Genomic DNA, 21,890 nt, shown 5'->3' with positions numbered 1-21,890 from the left:
TATTTATTTATTTGATAGAGAGAGAGATCACAAGTAGGCAGATAGGCAGGCAGAGAGAGGGGGGAAGCAGGCTCCCCGCTGATCAGACAGCCCGATGTGGGGCTTGATCCCAGGACCCTGAGATCATGACCTGAGCCGAAGGCAGCGGCTTAACCCACTGAGCCAGCCAGGTGCCCCTCTAAGACTTTTCTAAGCATTTTTTTGTGACTTTACCAAATCTTAGCCAACACACCCTTCCACATTAATCAGCAATTAAACTTTTGGAGTGATTTCAGTAAGAAACGAATTACAGGGGCACCTGGGTGACTCAGTCAGTTAAGCCTTTCTTTGCCTTTGGCTCAAGTCATGATCCCAGGATCTGGGATCAAGACCCAAGTCAGGCTCCCTGCTCAATGGGGAGTCTGCTTCTCCCTCTCCCTGTTTTCATGCTCTTTTTCTCTCTCTCAAATAAATAAACAAAATCTTAGAGAAAGAAAGAAAGAATGAATGAATGAAAGAAAGAAAAGAAAAGAAAAAAGAAGGAAGAAAGGAGGGAGGGAGAGAGGGAAGGAAGGAAGGAAGGGAGGAAGGAAGGAGTAAATTACTATCTTGGGAAACATTAGGGGCATGTAGCAAAGTCCTAAAGAAAAATAGGTTTAGACTGATGAAGGATGATTTTAGAACATTTTAGAAGACTCAATAGGTACTTTCTGAAAGTTTCTCTGACCTTGCTGTACCTTTTCTCTTTCTTTCCATCCACTCAGCTCAGAATATAGTTTTATTGCACTAATACCAATGTAATAAATGGCACATTTATGCTGGGGATAGTAGCTGAAATCAGCTTTGTGACTTTGGGCAAGTTACTTAACCTCTCTATACCTTGGTTGCCTGATCCGTAAAATGAAGATAATAAGGGTTACTCATAGGCTCATAGGGTTGTTTTAAGGACTAAATGAGTTCATATATTTAAAGTGCTTAAAATAGTGTATGTCATGTCATGAAAATTATATTTATAGTGGCATGTAGCTCTTTGCGGACAAAAGTCCTGATTTGTAGCATTTGCTGATTTCCTTAGTATAAATGCTTTTATTATAGCCAATTCCAAGCTACCAACACTTTAACAACATGCTAGCAAAATTTCTGGTATGAGCCTGCTCCAATGTGCAACTGAACATTGCTGCTATTACTAGTAATAGTAGTAATATTACCACCTAAGATAACCATATTTCATGTAGTGGAGGGGCTAAAATTTGGTGCTCTGAAGTCAGATGGCTAGAGTATACTGCGTTTACTCCTTGGATATCTTGTTAAATTTCCTCATCTAAACCATGGAGGTGAGAATAATGGTACCAACTTTAAACGGTCATTGTGAAGACTAAATGAAATAATCTGTTTTAAATTCTCAGCAATGTGTGGTAAATATTACTTGTTGCTGATCCTGCCACATTATTAGTATTGCTAAAATTATGATTATAACCATGAGTATTATTTAAGGCCCTTCCACCATCCCTTTCAGTGCCTCTCACTCTTGGGCATGGTGTTCTCCAAGCATGCACTACCTCTCAAGCCTCCTTGAGCTACCCAGAGCCCCATTTAACAAGAAGAAGCTTTGATGGGAAACCAGAGTTCCTGCATCATTTCTGTTTACCATTTAACTAATTGTCAAATCAAAAGGGTATATGAGAGGGACGCCTGGGTGGCTCAGCTGGTTAAGCAGCTGCCTTCGGCTCAGGTCGTGATCCCAGCCTCCTGGGATCGAGTCCCACATCGGGCTCCTTGCTCAGCAGGGAGCCTGCTTCTCCCTCTGCCTCTGCCTGCCACTCTATCTGCCTCTGCTCACTCTCTCTGTCAAATAAATAAATAAAATCTTTAAAAAAAAAAAAAAGGGTATATGAGAAATGAATAAGTCAGATGAGGCAATGTAGTATTTGAAATTGTGGACTTCGTGTCCTGGTTCTGCAGCTGATAGCTGTATGGCTTTGAATAATCTGTTAACTTCTCCTGGGTCTCAGATTCTCCACTTGTAAAATATAGCTGTAATATCATATGTCTCCTTTTAGAATGTTGTATGGAGGGGCGGCTGGATGGTTCAGTGGGTTAAAGCCTTTGCCTTCGGGTCAGGTCATAATCCCAGGGTCCTGGAATCAAGCCCCGCATCGGGCTCTCTGCTTGGTGGGGAACCTGCTTCCCCTTCTCTCTCTGCCTGCCTCTCTGCCTACTTGTGATCTCTGTCTGTCAAATAAATAAAATCTTAAAAAAAAAAAAGAATGTTGTATGGATTAAATAATGTAATATGTGTGAGATACTTAGCACATTCATTTCCACTAACCCTTGGTTAGAGTAGTAGCATAGTAGTTATGATGTTTATTTGTTTTTAATTACATAGCTTTAAAAATCTTAGTAGAGGGATGCCTGGGTGGCTCAGTCAGTTAAGTGTCTGCTTTTGACTCAGTCCCACATTGCATCCAGTTCCTTGTTCAGCGGGGAGCCTGCTTCTCCCTCTCTCTGCTGGTCCCCCTGCTTGTCTGCTCTCTCTCTCTCTCTCTCTCTGACAAATAAATAAAATCTTAAAAAAAATAAAAATCTTAGGAGAATACTCTTAAAAACTCTAAAGGGGTGAGTTGGCACATTAAGGCAAGGTAGGAAAGGAGAAGACACTTTCTTAGACTGGAGGAATGTGTTTTAAACTCTTTCTGTCATAATTGCAAAGTTATCTCAAAACCTTCCCATTAGGGCTTTGTTTATGAACTTGATAGCTTGTTGCTTTGTAACTGTTCTTTTTTTTAAAATATTTTATTTATTTATTTGACAGACAGAAATCACAAGTAGGCAGAGAGGCAGGCAGAGAGAGAGAGGAGGAAGCAGGCTCCCTGCCAAGCAGAGAGCCTGATGCGGGGCTCAATCCCAGGACCCTGAGATCATGACCTGAGCCGAAGGCAGAGGCTTTAACCCACTGAGCCACCCAGGTGCCCCTGTAACTGTTCTTATAACTGTTGTTTTAAAATTGTTCTTAATTTCTTTTTTTAAAGATCGTATTTATTTGGGGTGCCTGGGTGTCTCAGTGGGTTACTGCAGAAAGTCTAGAGCTTAAAACCATGATAAACATTTGTTAAAAGCACAGTTTCCACGAGTCAGAAATTTGGGATCAGTTTAACAGGGCAGTTCTGGTTCGGGGCCCTTCATGAAGTTGCAGTCAAGATACCAGCTCTGGCTTCAGTCATCTGGAGGCTTGATTAGAGCTGGAGGATCTGTTCCCAGGCGCCAATTCACACACTGTCAGGTTGGAGCCAGTAATTACTGGGTGGCCTCAACATCTTCCCATGGGGGCCTTACAAAGGTGCACTGAGCGTCCTCACAATTTGGTCGATGACTTTACCTAAAGCGAGTAATCCCAAAGAAAGCCAGACAGAAGCTATCCCTTTCTTGACCTAGCCTTGGAAATCATAGAAGTTGCTGATATATTTTAAAACCACCACAGGACCACAGTCCAAGGTATGTATTGATGCAGGAATGTTCTGATCACCTCTCTGAAGAATCTTCTTTAGTACTTCTCTATTGTAAAACCCAGTATTTTCCAGATGCCTTGGTGTTAAAGTCAAGACCCCACACCTACTTTGGAACATTAATTTTCTCCTTGTACCACACCTCCCCATGTGCACACCCTTTAATCCACCCAAACTGGATATTAACTCATACCTGAAGTCTTTTTTAGCCATTTCTACATAGTTCACAGTGTTTCTTTTAACTGGAATATATCTCAAGTAGATCTTTATCCATTAAAATTATCCATTAAACTATCCATTAAAAATTTACTTTATCCATTAAAAATTATTAAAATAAAAGCTCAGATCAAATTCATGTTCTCCTTAAGGTGGTCCCGAGAGTCATGTTTAAAAGTATTAACTTTCTTAAAAAAAAAAAAAAAAGAAAGGTTGGGGCACCTGGGTGGCTCAGTGTGTTAAGCCTCTGCCTTTGGCTCAGGTCATGATCTTAGGTTCCTGGGATCAAGCCCCACATTGGCTCTCTGCTCAGAAGGGAGCCTGCTTCCCTTCCTCTCCTCTCTGCCTGCTTCTTTGCCTACTTGTGATCTCTGTCAAATAAATAAAATCTTTTAAAAAAATTTTTAAAAAAGTAATGCTTTCGGGGCACCTGGGTGGCTCAGTGGGTTAAGCCGCTGCCTTCGGCTCAGGTCATGATCCCAGGTCCTGGGTTCGAGCCCCACATCGGGCTTTCTGCTCAGCAGGGAGCCTGCTTCCTCCTCTCTCTCTGCCTGCCTCTCTGCTTACTTGTGATTTCTCTCTGTCAAATAAATAAATTAAAAAAAAAAAATCTAAAAAAAAAAAAAAAAAAAAAAAAAAAAAAAAAAAAAAGTAATGCTTTCCTTCCATTTATGATAGCTTGGATGAAACTTGAGGGTATTATGTTAAGTGAAATAAATCAGAAGGATAAATACTGTGTGATATCACTTATATGTGGAATCTAAATAGAGCCTAACTCAGGGAAACGGAATAGACTAAAGGTTACCCCAGCTGGTAGGGAGAGGGATACAAGGAGATACTGGTCAAAGGACGTAAGCTTTCAGTTCTAAGATTGATGAGTTCTCGGGAATCTAATGGACAGCATGGTGATTACAGCTAATAATCCTGTATTATATATTTGAAAGTTGCTAAGAAAGTAGATCTTAAATGTTCTTACCACAAAAAAGAAATGACAATTAGGTGACAGTATGGAGGTGTTAGCTAATTCTATGGTGGTAATCATTTTGCAATATTTAAGTGTGTCAGATCAACACATTGTACACTGTAGATTTATACAATGTTATATGTCCCATTTACCTCATAAAGCTGGAGAAAAGGGAAAAAATAAAAAGATTATTAGCAAAAAAAGTAATAATTTTCTTTGTGTGTTTCCAAGCATTTTGTATCTCTTTTATACCCCTTAGCCCATTCTACCTTGATATATTTATCATTTGTCTTATCTCCCCTGCTAGGGTACAATCTTTGAGGCACGAACCAGGTTGTTTCTTTGTATTCATTGAAATGTAAGATACACAGTAATGCTCCATAAATCTTTGTTAAATGCTGAGTAGGTGTTTTCATTAAAAATGTAATTAAAGGAATATCAAGTTTTCTACTAACTAGATGGGAAGAATCCTTTCATAATATATATGCATATCAAATCATATTATATACTTGAAATACTTTACTGTTGATAATTCCTCAAAAAAGCTTAAAATTTGGGACGCCTGGGTGGCTCAGTTGGTTAAGCCGCTGCCTTCGGCTCAGGTCATGATCCCAGTGTCCTGGGATCGAGTCCCACATCGGGCTCCTTGTTCTATGGGGAGCCTGCTTCTCCCTCTGCCTCTGCCTGCCACTCTGTCTGCCTGTGCTCGCTCTCTCTCTCTCTCTCTCTGACAAATAAATAAAATCTTTAAAAAAAAAAAAAGCTTAAAATTTTTCTAAAAGGAATATAAAAAAATTATATGAAAATGTTGAAGACTGAATCAAGTTAAGATCCATAACTTTGTTTGGAACTCTCAAAATAGCTATCAGAAGTATAGGTATAGGTATACATTCTGAATCAAAGTGAATTAACTAGTGCATATTCTAGTGGGCTGCTGGTATGATTTCTTTTTTTTAAGAACAATATTGCCACCTAATGGAGAAATAGATTTTGGACTTTTCAAAAAGGGGCACAGGCCTGGAAGATTAAAAATTCAAAGGCAAAAGATACTGGGCTATGGGAAAAAATAAGGTGGTTCTCTGGAATCCCAAATATGGAAGAATTAAGGCAAGTATAGGGACGTGTGAACTTAAAATGGGAAGGAGGTGTATACATAATGGGAGAAAATTAATTATAGTGTATATATAGAATTCATTATACAAATTAAAAGAGGCTAATTAAATTTAGATTATCACAAGTTATTCAAAGCATAAATTTTAAAGAAAAAATGATTTCTATGTGATTAACAGAAGGAGTATACAATGGTAGGTTGCAGTTATTTTTAATAATTTGTTTTAGTTTTTTTTTCTTTTGACAAATCTAGCTGGTAAGAAAAAAGAAAATTAAGCCCTCCCCTGACAATTATGCTACCTAGAGATACCTGGTAAATATCTTGGTTTATTTTCTTCCCCTTTTTCTTCCTCTATTTAGAAACATTTGAAAATTGGAGTGCCTATGTGGCTCAGTGGGTTAAACGGCTGCCTTCAGCTCAGGTTATGATCTTGGAGTCCGGGGATCTAGTCCCACATTGGGCTCCCTGCTCAGAGGGGAGTCTGCCTCTCCCTCTGTCCCTCAACCTGCTCTCATGCTTTCTCTCTGTCAAATAAATAAAATAAATACATAAACAAATGAGGTCATTATGTACAGTTAACTCTTTTACTTTAATTGTGAACATTTTTCAATGCCATTACATATTTTTCTTTCTTTTTTTAAAAAAGATTTTATTTATCTATTTGACACAGAGAGATAATGAGAGAGAGAGAGAGAGATCGCACAAGCATGGGGAGTGGCAGGCAGGCAGGCAGAGGGAGAGGGAGAAGCAGGCTCCCCGCTGAGCAAGGAGCCCGCTGATATGGGTCTGGATCCCAGGATCCTGGGATCATGACCTGAGCTGAAGGCAGCCGCTTAATCAACTGAGCCACCCAGGTGCCCCAATGCCATTACATATTTTTCTATAAAATCTTTTGACTAGGTGCATAGAATTCCACTGGGTAGATGCATCATGATTTTTTTTTTATTTTTTTTAAAGATTTTATTTATTTATTGACAGAGAGGGAGATAGAGAGAAGGGGGAGGGGCAGAGGGAAAGGGAGAGGAGCAAATCTCAGCACAGAGCCACACACAAGGCTTGAGCCCATGACCCTGAGATCGTGACCTGAGCCAAAATCAAGAGTCTGAAGCTCAACGAACTGAGCCCCCCAGGGGGCCCAGTGTATCATGATTGGTTAATTGGTCCCTTGTTTTTGGACATCTAGACTGTTTTCTTTTTTCTTTTTAAAGTAACGTAACAATCTTTTTTTTTTTTTTTAAGAGTTTATTTATTTATTCGAGAGAGAGAAAGTAGGAGAGGTGGAAGGGGGCAGAGGGAGAGGGAGAAGCAGACCCCCCACTGAGCAGGGAGCCTGATGTGGGACTCAACCCAGGACGGTGAGATCATGACCTGAGCTGAAGGGAGATGCTTAAGTGACTGACTGGCCCAGATGCCCCTGGACTTTTTAAAATTTTCCACTATTATACACCGTTATGAACATCTAAGTAACAATATTCTTCTCTATCTGTAATTAGCATTTAGGATAACGTCTTAGAAATGGAATTTTAAAAAAATAATTATTTATTGGGGGTGCCTGGGTGGCTCAATCGCTAAGCGCATGCCTTTGGGCTCAGGTCATGACCCCAGGGTCCTGGGATCCAGCCCTGCTTGGCAGGAAGCCTGCTTCTCCCTCTCACACTCCCCCTGCTTGTGTTCCTGCTTTCCTGTATCTCTCTCTGTCAAATAAATAAATAAAATCCTTTTCTTTTAAAGATACTAACTAGCCTTTATATTAAATGGTTACTATTCTAGGTACTTTATGTGCATTGTTTGTTATTTAATCCTTCCCACACCCTATGAGCTAGTTACTATTATTATTCTTTTAATTCCTGGAAACCTGAGACTTAGAGAAGTGAAGTGATTTGCCAGGGTAAAACAGCTGGTAAGTGAGAAAGATCTATCTCATGGGGAAGCTCTTCTCTACTGCCTTTTTTTTTATGGCATTAAGATTAGATTGAGTATGCCTGTTTCAGCCTGACTGCCAGGAAATGTAGACTATAGCATCATAGCTTTAAATTCGTTAACCTTTCTTTGCCTAGAGAGTTTTATGTCCTTTTTATTACATGCATACACGTTTTGAGGACAGAAGGCTCTGTCTGTGGGAATCTTAGGGAAGTGTGTTTTAGATTAATTCTAGGAAGAATTTTCGAAAAATGGGAACTATGAAATACTAGTCTAATGAATTAATGAGATTTGAATTAGTGATACTTCTGTCTCTAGATATTTTTCTCATACAAGGAATCCTATATTAAGTGTGACTCTTAAGATCTCTTTCTATTCTAAAATACTATTTTTAAAAAAGTTTATTTATTTAAGTAATCTTTACACCCAACATGGGGCTTGAACTCATGACCCCAAGATCAAGAGTTGCATTATCTATCCTCTGACTGAGCTAGCCAGGTGCCCCAATTCTAAAATATTATGATTCTATCAGTCTACATGATATTTAAAAAATATGATTATGAGAACAACTTGTCTTGGGAACGGTTGCTCATGAATAGCTTTTATAAAAACTCAATACAGATCTTATAAGTCTGTAGAAGATTGGTCTGCAAGATGGTACTCATGAGCAGGGACATGGAGTTTTTCTGTGTTCAGGATTAAGAAATAATGTCTAACAGAAAATGTTTCTTTATTGAGACTTTTCCAGGAATGTGCCTCAATCCCCCCATTTCCTATTGATCTTTTGTTGTTTTAATTATAGCTGAAGGAGAATTTAAGGAACACAGAGAGGAAACATCAGGAGACACTTCAAAGACTGGAGGGCAGGTTTTTTGAAGAAAAGGTACGACATTTTGAGTTAATTAAGAAATATTTTATTTAAAAATATTTTGTTTACTAAAAGGATATAAGTATCTATATGCATTCTGAGACATGTGAACCTTTCCTTTGGATCTTATTAGAGAATTGTTTATCAAGTCACAGCAGAATTTAAAAAAAAAAAAAAAGGGAAAATAAAGCCTGTTCAGGATATCTCAATGTTTAGTCCTTTTCCCCCCTCTAGTTAGAGATTCTTTTTTTAAAAGATTTTATTTATTTTTGAGAGAGAGAGAGAGAGGATGAGCATGAGTAGGGGAAGGGGAAGGAGGAGAAAGAGAGAGAGAGGAAGATAGGGGAGGAGGGGAGAGTGGGAAAGAGTGGGAGGGGTAGAGGAAGGGGATAGGGGAAAGAGGCGGGAGGAAGGGGAGAGGCAAACTCCCTGCTGAGGAGGGAGCCCAGTCCAGGGCTCAATCCTAGGACCCTGGGATCATGACCTGAGTTGAAGGCAGATGCTTAACTGACTGAGCTACCCAGGTGCCCCTAGTTAGAGATTCTTGAAATCCTCAAGAGGGATTGTCATCTTACCAAGATTTCAGGACACACCCCCTGCAGCTTGGTGTTCCCCTGATGGGAGCCCCGTGTACCACATTATATAGGGGGGCTAGGATGGGAGAGGTCATTCTGGTACACATGAAGGTGTTTCCCTGGTTAAGCCAAGCTAAACTAAGGGTGTTAATAAAAGGGGGCTCAAAAATGTTCCTTAGCATATCACAAACTGCCATGTTTCTCTGTGCTTCTGATGTTAATTCTCCGCATTGTGGAAGTGCACTGGAACACTTCTCTTCTACACAGGCTTTTCAAAGGGACCATGGTTTTTCTTTAATTCTTCTAATTTTTCATTCTTGGGAAGAACTGAAGACATTTTTTCAGAAATCCGTAGGGATGTAGCAAGTTGAGAGTGGGGCTAATAAGTACTCATATCAGGTTTAGATAAAGGATTTGCTTCAAAAAGTGGCTCTAGATACCCAGTTGATGTAACCTAGGAGTAGGACAGGAGCAGAATCTTGGTGCTTCCCTCTGGGGCACTTCCTGGCACTGTTAGGAATGGAAGTCCTCAGGCATGGGCTGCTTTCAATTGCCTTTTCCAAAACTCTGTCCCGCCCTAAGCTTGATCTCTTCTCTGCTAACTGTAGCATTCTACAAACAAAGGTTAGGAGTGCTTGGTCAATTTATAGCATACCTGACTGTCAGTGCTTATATAAATAGGATGTTTATGTCTGGAAGTAGGTGGCTGCTGGCCTTTCCTTCATACATGCAAGATGGTTAAGGCAGCTCTAAGATTTGTCTGTGTTTAAGGCAGGAAGAAGGGGAGGCTCCAGCTGTTGTAGCTTTTCTTTTTGATCTGCAAACCAGAAAAGCTTTCCCAGAAGCTCTTAGCAGATTTCTTCTCACATCTCTCTCATTGGCCAGAACCATGTTATATAGGATGCTGGAAAAGTGAGTGTGTTGTTTTTCTAAACCCTAGTGGGAACTGGGAAGGAAAAGGGAGGATGGGAGTGAGTGCTGGGATGGCCAGCTGCAGCAGTAGCCATCTCACCATGTCAGGTGTAAACCACCTGATTAAGTATGGACTCCTGAGCTGGCATGAACCCCGTGCTGCTGGCTTATGGCAGCCGGCTTTCCAGTAAGCTTTTCAGACTGTAGCGAGCTCCATGCTCCACATGGTCATATGAAAGACTTCCCTCAGGTTATTGGTGTTTTGTTTTGTCTCCCCATTTAATCCTTTCTGTCCCCTGAACCACCAAGCCCTTTCCCAATGGCATATTTTTATACTTTGGTTTTCCTTTCTGGAATATTCTTCCTCCAGCTCTGGCTCTTCTCATTCTTCAGAGCTCAAATGTTATTTCCTCAGAGATAAAGTCCCTAAACCCCAATCTGAAAATCCCCCTCAATTACTGTCTGTGTCATTAACTCACTGACTGCATTGACAGCATTTATCACAGTCTATTCTCTTATTTGTTTACTTACTAGGGAGGTGGTACAGCGTCACCTTGCCTGCTATGAATCTCTGCTCTGCCACTTACAAGCTATCTGACTCTGGGCAAGTCACTAACTTCTCTTAACCCCTTTTGTTTCCTCAGTCCTTGTTTTTGGATAATAATGGTGTCTAGGGACGCCTGGGTGGCTCAGTGGGTTGGAGCCTCTGCATTTGGCTCAGGTCATGATCTCGGGGTCCTGGGATTGAGCCCCACATCAGGCTCTCTGCTCAGCGGGGAGCCTGCTTCCTCCTCTCTCTGCCTGCCTCTCTGCCTGCTTGTGGTCTCTCTGCCAAATAAATAAATAAAATCTTTAAAAAAAAATAATGGTGTCTAATTCTTAGGGTCGTTGTGAGAAGTAAATAGTAAATGTGAAGCTCTTAGAACCATGCCTGGCACATAGTAATGCTCAATGCATTTTAATTATTATGGTTGCTTGGATATCACCTAGAATATAAGGTGAGATTTTATCTGGGACTTTATCTGTTTTTTCACCACAGAGTCTCCAGCATCTAAAAAATCTGGTACAATATTAGTGACCAGTAGGAGTATGTTGCATAAGTAAATAAATGACTCTTGCCACTTGGTATTTAGCGGAAATTTCTCCCAGCTCTGCTTTCCAATACTGATGTGGAATTTTTGTTTGTTTGTTTGTTTGTTTTTGTATTTTCTTGTCATGTTGCTTCTTCAGCGGGGAGACCTGGAGGTACCCTGAGGTTCCTGTGTTCACTCACACGCTCCTCTCTGCTAGCTCCTCCACTAGTACTTGGAGTTCTCCACACTGGGTTATGTGACAGGAGTATTTTATTTCACATCATGAAATCAATACTTCACTTTTTGAACTCTGTGTTAAAATAGCCTATTTTGTTTTTTAGCACCGACTAGAACAAGAAGCTGAGAAGAAGATAATAATGCTGGCAGAGAGAGCTCACCATGAAGCCGTTGTGTAAGAGACTGCTGTCTCCTTTTCCTTTCTCATAGCCTCTCTGACCTCTTCGCTGGTGTGTTTTGTTATTACCATGTTGTCTTCCCCTTCTCTCTTGGTTTGCTTTCTTCAGATTTTCTTGTTTACTTTCCCTCACTGTTTCTCTTTGTGTCCCGACCCCTTTCCCACCCACCCTTTCTGTACCAGGGTTGCTTGGAGGAAAGAACTCCGGCTTTGAAGTTAGACTTTGGTTCCCAGTTTGTATACTGACCAACTGACTGACTGTCGGAATATTTCCTAACATTTTTGAGATTAAGCTTCTTCATTTAAAAATCCAGATAATCATAGCAACCGTACAGAGTTGTCATGAGGTATGTTAGTGAAAGTAACATTTCATTGTGTTATTAATAAATTAACTCTCAAGTCTCAATGGTTTAGTTCTTGCTCCCTTAACAATCCAATGGCAGTCCGATAGCTTTACTTGAGTGGTGATTCAGGAACCGGGGCTGCTTCCATCTTGGACTTCTTCACATCCAATCATGTGGACAGGAGAGAGCATGGGAAGTTCCTGTCTGCTCTTAACCGCCTCGGACTGGAAGTAACATATAACTTTTCACTTTTCCGTTGGTGAGACTTTAGTCAAAAGATCCCCACCTAACAGTTGAGTACCCACCATTAACTAAATAAGTGGTGGTCATTATTTTTAATATCGGGGGGATAAGGCAATCATTGTTCCAGTACTTAGCCCCATGTTTTGGGATCTTATGTCTATCTATTTCAGGCAATTGAACAATGCTGGAAGATCTGTTTTTAAAGAGAATGTCTATCTCCAGAAAGCTCTCGCATACCATCTGAAGGAAGCTGATGCTCTACAAAAAAACTCCCAGAAGTTGCAAGAGACTCAGACTTTCCTTCTACATCAAAAGGTTCCCACTCCATTTAGGCTTCATTTCCTATCTTTCTGCTTTTTGTTTGTTTGTTTAAGGATTGGGTGGTAAATATGAAAAACTGATGGGCGCCTGGGTGGCTCAGTGGATTAAGCCGCTGCCTTCGGCTCAGGTCATGATCTCAGGGTCCTGGGATCGAGTCCCACATCGGGCTCTCTGCTCAGCAGGGAGCCTGCTTCCCTCTCTCTCTCTGCCTGCCTCTCTGTCTACTTGTGATCTCTGTCTGTCAAATAAATAAATAAAATCTTAAAAAAAAAAAAGAAAAACTGAGTAAAATAAGGACAATGGGAATAATTTTTCTTCTGTCTGGATAATGTACCTTTCTCATCTGAAAGGATTAATTATGAGAATGACATAAGAAGCATTGGGCTTGGTTTTATAAAGGATGTATCAGAAACATAAATATCTCCGGGGGACGTGGGTGGCTCAGTGGGTTAAAGCCTCTGCCTTCGGCTGAGGTTATGGTCCCAGTGTCCTGGGATCGAGCCCCACATCGGCTCTCTGCCTGCCTCTCTGCCTACTTGTGATCTCTATCCATCAAATAAATAAATAAAATCTTAAAAAAAAAAAAAGAAACATAAATATCTCCTATCCTTCACCAACTTAGAATACTGGTTTTACTTTGCTTAGCTTAGAGTTGGTCTCTGAGTCACTTAGATATAGGTTCAACTGTAGCTGTCCTGACAACAATGGCTTTGCCATGTAAGGGTTTATTCTCTCCCCTATAGGACGTCTGGAGGTTAGCAATCCAGAGCTGGAATGCTGGTGCCACAAAGCCAACAGAACTCAGTTTCCTTAACTCTGCTGTGCAGTGTGTGGCTGACATCCCCAAAGTCATCTCATGGCCCAAAGCAGCTGCTGGAACGCTAACCATTACTCAAACAGCAGAAAGGAAAAAGGACAAGGAGGAAAAAAGTCTGCCCCTCCCTTTAGATGTCTTCCTGGAAGTCCTGCACACACTTCTACTTAAATTTCATTGACTCAACTTAGCTACATGGCTTTGCTGAACTGCAAGGGAGACTGAGAATTTTCAGGTGGGCTTCCTGCCCTCCTGAATAAAACTAGAGTTTTATCACTAAGGTGGAAAGGGAAAATGAAAAAGAAATAGGCAACTAGCCTATACCCGATGATAGGCAACAATTTCCAGTATATAGTTGTTAGTGTGTTACTATATTGTTTTACTGATTTTGAAATCACCCTTTTTGATAATACAAAATATTTAAAGTTTCAGAATTTTGGGGGAAGGACCGTTTCTTACTTAGCAAAAGTAATGGCCTTCACAAGCCCAGAGAAGAACAACTCTCAGATGTTTTTTACTCTCTGTACACAGAACACCAAATATCACCATCTCTACCTGGCATCAAATTTAAATCTCATGAAGTAATGAAAATTAGGAACTTTTAAGTTCTGAAATTGACTAAAAAAAACCTCTTACCTTTCTCCTCTTTGTTTTTAGGAGATCAATGACCTGTTGGTTAAGGAAAAGATTATGCAACTTAGCCAGCAAAGATTGCAAATCCAAACTCTTCAGAAGAAGGTGGTAAGCTTGGAGACTGCCCTGAGTTGTATGACCAGAGAGTTTGAGATTGAAGTTTGTAAAATACAGCAACAGGCAATGATAGAGAATGAAGCAGGGCAGGTTGAAATTGACAAGCTGCAGCAACTTCTCCAGATGAAGGACAAAGAAATGAATCGAGTAAAGAAGCTGGCCAAGAACATACTGGATGAAAGAACAGAAGTGGAAAGGTTCTTTTTAGATGCTCTACACCAAGTGAAGCAACAGATCCTATTTAGCAGGAAGCATTATAAACGGGTAGCACAAGCTGCTTTCAATTTTAAAATGAGAGAGGCATGTGCAGGAAGAACAGAATATCCCAAAATCCGAACGTTTGATGGCAAAGAGCACAGCACCAACAGTGTGAATCAAGATCTTATGGAGGCTGAGAAATGGTACTAATCATACCTTTACTACTTTTTTTTTCTTTTGTGCTGCTCTTTTTGTGCCCTTTAGAGAAGTAAGTTCAGAAGTTCAGTTTGCTAATATCTAGATATTGAATAGATTACTCAGTAAGTTGAGGGCAGGAACTATCTTACTCATCTTTATAACCCCTATGCTTAGCACAGCGTGTGGGGCTTAGTAGATTCCCTTTTTTCATCACAGATGCTTCTTAAAGAGACTAGATCATTTGTTCCACAGAATGTCATTGTAGTATCTTTTAACGTGTTCTTTTATTTTACTTTCTGCAAACTCATTACAAAGGTTTGTTCAGATTCAGTTTAAACATTTTTGATAAATGTACTTTCAAAAATATTTTGTAATATTTCCTTTACTATTCTGAGATGAAATTCATAGGTAATAATATCTAACTAAACATATAATTAAAAAAACCAATATAACAGTTCTTTGTGATAATTCTTTATTGTACAGAACTGTCCCATGGATTGGAGGACATCCAGTAGTGGGCCCCCATCATTGTTTTAACTGAAAGTCCCCACGATTTTCCAAAATATCCTCCAGAGATCTACTGCCACTGTGATAAAGGTAGCAGAATGCTTGAGACAGTTGTAGACTGGATACAATGATTGTTTCCTGTTAGCACTTTTGTCTGTCAGTACACTCTTAAGCCATGAATTATAGTGCATTTTAAAGATTATTCTGAAAAAAAAAAAAAAAAAAAAAAAAAGAAAAAGTCTTATATCCCAGGCTCTTCAAAGGCCTTAACTCACAAAACTCAAAAGGACTCCCTACTACTATGTACTAATATCTTATTAACAGTGCTTCCAAGTGAGTTTTCTGCTTTGGTTTATAATTGACTAATTTGTAGGTTCTTTTCAATTCTATAGCTGTTGGGAAGGTTAGACATGGTCAGTGGCTTTTGAAAGACAAGACTCTTCTTCAAAAATGTTCATGCTATGATTTTTAAAACTTTTTGCCATATTCAGAAGTCTGTTACTTCCATTACCAAGAGGTTTGCTATAATTTCCTTTTTTTTTAAATTTAGTATGTCAAGGGGCACCTGGGTGGTTCAGTGGGTTGGGCCTCTGCCTTCGGCTTGGGTCATGATCTCGGGGTCCTGGGATCGAGCCCCGCATCAGGCTCTCTGCTCGGCGGGAAGCCTGTTTCCCCCCTCTCTCTGCCTCTCTGCCTACTTGTGATCTTTGCCAAATAAATGAATAAATAAAATCTTAAAAAAAAAATTTAGTATGTCAAGCAAATTGAGCCTCTACCATACATAAAGGCAGTTTCTTTTATATTTTTGGCTCCAAAGTGGTAAGTTTTCAGAGGGTGGTATATAAAATGATTCTCCACATTGTTATTACAGAAGCCAGACTCTTCCTCTTCTGCCCTGTGTGACATTTTTGCTATTGAACAACTTCTCATCTTAACCTCAGTGTACTATTGACTGTACCAGCAGGGCAGAAATGGTGATTAGAATATTACATCATCTGCTTAAGAGGCAGATTGGGGAAGGAAAGTTGAAGTATACGGTGATCATAAGGCAAAACTTAAACTTTTAAAGAAAACTACCCCAATAGACCTGTATTTAAAACGTTTCTTACATTGTATAACATCAGTACTCTCTACAGTGCCAGCCAGCTTTCATAGATAGCAAATAGACTACAAATCCCCTGGGAAGTGATAGCATTTATGCCTGGAAAGCTTAGCTGCAGATTTATTTCAAGGTAAGAAAATAGGCTAGATAAGTTATGTGTAATTTTCTAAACATACCTCTTGTCACTCTGTTTTCATAGCAAAATATCTGGTACAAAAAAAATGTTAAAAGGAATTTAGGAATAATCTCACCTTGTAAATGTTTTTATTGTTGTATTGTTCCTTTTGTCTTTGTATCTCAATGCATGTTATACTGCAAAATTTCTGTTTTGCTTATTTGCTGAATGTTTGAGCACAAACCTTTTTATTATTACGGTTTTTCTTATTTTTATCTAAATGCCTATATAATATTTCAGAATGGCTAGCCTATTGATATCCATTTCAACTTTATCATTTTGTAACAGACACAGTTTGCTTTGTAGTTATTACATTTGGAAGCCTCTTAATATTCAGTTATGGTTTGGAAATTTTCTCATGTTTACATATTTCATATTTTTTCTAAAAAGATGAGATGCTTATTTGGCTATATATATATTTTTTTTCTTTGAAATTCTTTAGGACCGATATTCAAGGAAATGTGGATATTGGAGATTTGACCTGGGAGCAGAAGGAAAAAGTCTTGAGATTGCTTTTTGCAAAAATGAATGGTTTTGTTCCTAGGTAACTCCCTATTTTGTAGCAAATTGTTACCAAATCTAGAAACCATATAGGAACAATGAACTTATTCTCATTTAAAATTAAAGGAATGGGAAAGGACCAGAAAATATAAACCGGTCATACTGCTTAGCACCTGCCACTCCCAGAGATGAAGAATGGGAGATGAATGAATGAGCACAAAAATGAAAGATGAGTTAGAATGAAAGCGGGGAGAAAAGAGACAGCTTAGATGTTGAAGGGAATGCTTGCTGAGAAGGTACAATGTTGCTCGGCTGCATGAGTGGTCACTAAAGAGCAGCACAGTAATGTTAGGATTTTAACAATTTTTGCAAAGATAAGTAAATGATTTTTTTAAATTAACGTGTAATGTATTATTAGTCCCAGGGGTACAGGTCTGTGAATTGCCAGGTTTACACACTTCACAGCACTCACCATAGGCACATACCTTCCCCAATGTCCATAACCCAACCACCCTCTCCCAAGTAAATGATTTTTAAGCTGATTATTATTCAAGAGAACCTTTAATACCAAGAAGAAGACCTAGAAAAGAAAACAGAAATCCTCAGATATTCCAACTAATTATTTTTAATGATTCATTTCACTTTCTCTACTATGTTTTATCAGTGACTATAACCCTGGTAATGAACTATAAAGTGGCTAAAATAGATCAACCACTTATTAATTGCTTCCATGCATGGTACTATGTTAGGGACTATGGGCATTCAAAGGAATTAAGAGACATTGCCCTTTTCTTAAGATTTTATTTATTTGATAGAGAGAGAGAGATCACAAGTAGGCAGAGAGGCAGGCAGAGAGAGGAGGAAGCAGGGTCCCTGCTGAGCAGAGAGCCTGATGTGGGGCTCAATCCCAGGACCCCGAGATCATGACCTGAGCCAAAGGCAGAGGCTTAACCCCCTGTGCCACCCAGGCACTCCTAGAGACATTGCCCTTGATCTCTAAGAGTTTATAATCTAGTTGCCCAAACAAAACGAAACAGCAAAGAAAAAAGTTAGGTGGCACAATAAAGTATCATCGGAGTTCAGACAATATGTCAGTGGCCTACAGTAGTCACTGAAGACTTCAGTCAGGAAGACTGAAAGAGTATGTTTCATATATTTCAGTATATTTCAAAGAGTATATATCACCTGCAAGGTGCCTTGCAGGAGAGAGGAGTCCACAGGGTGGGAAAGGTACATCAGAGGGGCTTAGGCTGAAGCCCAGAGGTAGGAATGGAGGCGGGGTGTTTGGGGGATATCGAGGAAACACTTCCCAGGCTGAAGAAACCTGATGGTACTAGAGAGTAATTAGTAATTAGAAATAAGGTTGGATTTATAGATTAAATCATGATGACCCTTAAAATCCATGCAGAAAAAACCAAGTCTTAGGTCACTGTACATTCTAGAGTAGTGTAACACACTTTCCTTTTCTGCCTTGAAGGAATGCAAGAGCAGTAAGCCCTAGTCTCATACTGTCTCACTGGAAGGGTTCACAGGCCACTGTTCCCAGAGCTGACCTGAACCTGATGCACTGACATGTAGGGTGGACCACAGCACAGAAGTAGAGCTGGGAACAGCAAAAGCTGCCATGCTCCTCCAGACGTGTGGCAGTGCAGGTATAGGTGGGAATGGAAGCCATCAGAGAAAAGGGACAAACTGAGACACTGAGGAAGGAGAAACAGGACTTGGTGATAAAAGACAAAAGGAATAAAGAAAGCAAAGTGTAAAAGTTAAGGTGTTTAGCTTAGAAATGCAAGAATGGTGGTATAAAAGGCAAATGAAAAATCTGGAAAGGTAGCATGAAGGAAATGTTTAAATTTTATTTAATCTGTCCATTAATTCATGTAGCATATACATACTGGGTACCTACTACTTATTGAAGATATAGTGTTGAGCAAATAAAGACATCATTTCTAATCTCAGGGAGTTCATAGCTTACATGGAAGAAAAACATTATTCAAATCATCACACAAATGTAAAAGTAGGACTATGACATTGGCTCCAAGGAGTGGTTTATAATGGTAAGATAGCTTAGATTGGGGGAATCTGACCTGAGGAGTCTGGGAAAGTTACTGAGGAAGTAAAAGCTTGAGCTGGCCTCTAAAAGGTAAAGCAGTGATGTCCACAATCGCCAAACTGTGGAAAGAGCCAAGATAATCTTAAATAGATGAATGGATATTCATATGGATATGGCCCATATATACAATGGAATATTACACAGCCATCAGAAAGGATGAATACCCAACTCTTCTATCAACATGGATGGGACTGGAGGAGATTATCCTGAGTGAAATAAGTCAAGAAGAGAAAGTTATCATATGGTTTCACTTACTTGTGGAACATAAGGAATAACATGGAAAACATTAGGAGAAGGAAAGGAAAAGTGAATTGGGGTAAATCAGGGTGGAGGGAGATGAAAGATGAGAGACTGTGGATTCTGGGAAACAGGGTTATGAAGGGGAGGGAGGTGGGGGGATGGGTGAGCCTGGTGGTGGGTATTAAAAAGGGCACGTAATGCATGGAGCACTAGGTGTGGTACATAAACAATGAATCTTGGAACATGAAAAAAAAGATGTTAAAAAAAAATAAAAGGTAAATAGGAGCAGAGGGTGGAGGAAAAAACATTCTGGGCAGAAGAAATGGCAAGGAGTATTTTCAGTGTTGAATTGGAGATGATGCTAATATGTTGAAGTGAAAAATACTTGAGGCATTTGTAAATAGGGATTTGAGTACAGGTGAGCTTAGGAACGGAGATTTGAGCATTTTTAGTGAAAACTGGTAGTTGAGTATAGAGTGGCTGAAGGTAGATGAGTAAAGGGCTGAGGCTAGGAATAACCACTAAAATAAACAGGAGAACAAGTAAGAGGACAATGAAAAGAGCAGAGATTAAAGAATTATAGGTTAAATGGAAAATGGAGGACTTTGAAATGGACTTTGTGTCTCTGGTAGCCTTTCAAGTTTTGTTTGTTTTTTATTAAGAGGTGGAGGCAGAATCCAGACCACAGGTCCAGAATGTCTGTCTCATTGTGAGTTGACTTTTCTGTACCCCAAGAAACAATCAGAGTTCTAGTTCCATATTGTGTTGTTTTCAACACTGGAAAAACAAAGGAATTTGAGTAGAGATATTTCACACCAAAGCAATGAACTTAAATCTGGCTACAACGGAACAAATCTAAGCCTGTGAGAATCTCATGCCAGAGTTGGATGAAGGGAAAAGATGGGAACAGAATAGTGAAATGTGAGGTGAAGACGAATTGAATGAGAAAGCTCAAGCCAGAGGGGAGAGGAATTAGATGATGAATGGTCAAGGCAAAGACAGTAACTAGAAGTTTATGAGTTCAGTTGATTATATGATTGTGACTCTAACAGTATGGTATTTTTCTTTGTGCTTAAACAAAGTCAAGGAGTATAACCAATAAATTGTACTCTTTTGTGCATCAGCAATCACTGTGGCTACAACTCAGATATGAGTAGTATCCAAAGTATGTTGTTTTTATGTATCATTATTAGACTATTTAATGGGGCCATATTTTGAATGGGTTTGTCCTGCTTTCATATGCATCTAATTGAGGACCAGTTTTAGGAGAATAGGTGTCTTTATCTCCTGGCACATCAACTTTAATATACTTTGTATAATTCTGTTTAGCTTACTTTCCACTAGCATATTGAATTAGGATATGATTATTTCCTGTTCTTAAATCAGACTTTCCAATGTAAAAGAAATTTCATATTGGGTCTGTCTCCATTGGGTAATTTTTCTGTATTTGAGGTTCTTTTTGTGGGAAGGAATTTTTCTGGCCATGTTTCTGGTCAGTACTCTGGTTGAGTCTTTTTTTTTTTTTAATTTTTTTTTTTAAAGATTTTATTTATTTGACAGAGAGAGAGATCACAAGTAGGCAGAGAGGCAGGCAGAGAGAGAGGGAGAAGCAGGCTCCCTGCCAAGCAGAGAGCCTGATGCGGGGCTCGATCTCAGGACCCTGAGATCATGACCTGAGCTGAAGGCGGAGGCTTAACCCACTGAGCCACCCAGATGCCCCAAGTCTTAACCATCACCATTAATAGCTGTTCTATGTGTATCACCATCTTGATCATCTCCATAAATATTTCCATTTAAGTTCAATAGGTCTCGGGACGCCTGGGTGGCTCAGTTGGTTGAGCAGCTGCCTTCGGCTCGGGTCATGATCCCAGCGTCCTGGGATCGAGTCCCACATCGGGCTCCTTGCTTGGCAGGGAGCCTGCTTCTCCCTCTGCCTCTGCCTGCCACTCTGTCTGCCTGTGCTCACTCTCGCTTCTCTATGACAAATAAATAAATAAAATCTTAAAAAAAAAAAATAAGTTCAATAGGTCTCAATTTTAAAAGAAAGTAAGTTGTGCTCGCTTCGGCAGCACATATACTAAAAGAAAGTAAGTTTGTATTAACTTGCCTAACTTTATATTCACTCTATGTGTGTGTAAAGCTCAGTTTTGAAAATAAGCATCTCCTCCAACTGAAACATTTCATTTAGCACTTTAAGTGTAGTTGAAATACGGGGCGTGAGGAGACACAAACTCACTGTTAATTTTTACCTACCACAGGAAATACAGCCAGCATTCTAGGCCTCCAGTTCCAGACTATGTTGTTCTTGATGGAGAGAGAGAGGAATCTGGGTAAGAGCTCTCTTGACAAAGCAATGACCGTGAGCCTGATCAGAATGGTTGTGGGTACATTTTATATGTGCTAGAACTGTGTGGGAGTTATTGACAAGTCTACTGTTCTGAACCAAGTTCCATGTGTATGTGGTTGCTGACAGGTCTGTCATTTTGTTATTACTGCAGGGATGACAGTAAGCTTCAAGATCAAACCTTCATCACTCAGCAAGTACCAATCTCAGACTCTTCTGGTGAAGTGATGATACCCAGTATTCAGAAAGGATCCCGAGAGTCTGACATAGTAAGGAGTCTATAATCTAACCAAACAATACACACAGTTACTACTTTTCCCCTTGCAACTTCTTTCTAGGTCATATGCTTTTCTCTACTAATCAGGAGCTCTCAGGGATCAGTGAAATGAGTAATGACACTAATATGAGATTGTGGACATTTTTATAACATATCTACACTATGGCAGGCATATTATACTTAATGCAAATGCACATTTGTGCCTCTTTCAGTAAATGTGAAAAACC

General features: G+C 39.7%; 1 protein-coding gene across 1 annotated transcript in view; it reads left to right on the top strand.

Annotated features, from left to right (window-relative positions):
- The window catches only part of BBOF1 (basal body orientation factor 1), a 40,398-nt gene that overhangs the window by 13,291 nt on the left and 5,217 nt on the right, over positions 1-21,890 (top strand). The window contains exons 5-11 of the mRNA XM_047739357.1: positions 8,496-8,576; positions 11,463-11,533; positions 12,294-12,438; positions 13,916-14,409; positions 16,631-16,732; positions 21,301-21,372; positions 21,541-21,655. Of these exons, the coding sequence (XP_047595313.1) occupies positions 8,496-8,576; positions 11,463-11,533; positions 12,294-12,438; positions 13,916-14,409; positions 16,631-16,732; positions 21,301-21,372; positions 21,541-21,655 (1,080 nt within the window). The remainder of the gene's footprint in view (positions 1-8,495; positions 8,577-11,462; positions 11,534-12,293; positions 12,439-13,915; positions 14,410-16,630; positions 16,733-21,300; positions 21,373-21,540; positions 21,656-21,890) is intronic.

The sequence above is a fragment of the Lutra lutra genome, chromosome 7 (genome assembly GCF_902655055.1).
Source record: "Lutra lutra chromosome 7, mLutLut1.2, whole genome shotgun sequence".
NCBI classification, from domain to species: Eukaryota; Metazoa; Chordata; class Mammalia; order Carnivora; family Mustelidae; genus Lutra; species Lutra lutra.
The sequence above is the reverse complement of the archived record's forward strand: the minus strand, read 5'-3'. Positions and strand labels throughout refer to the sequence as shown.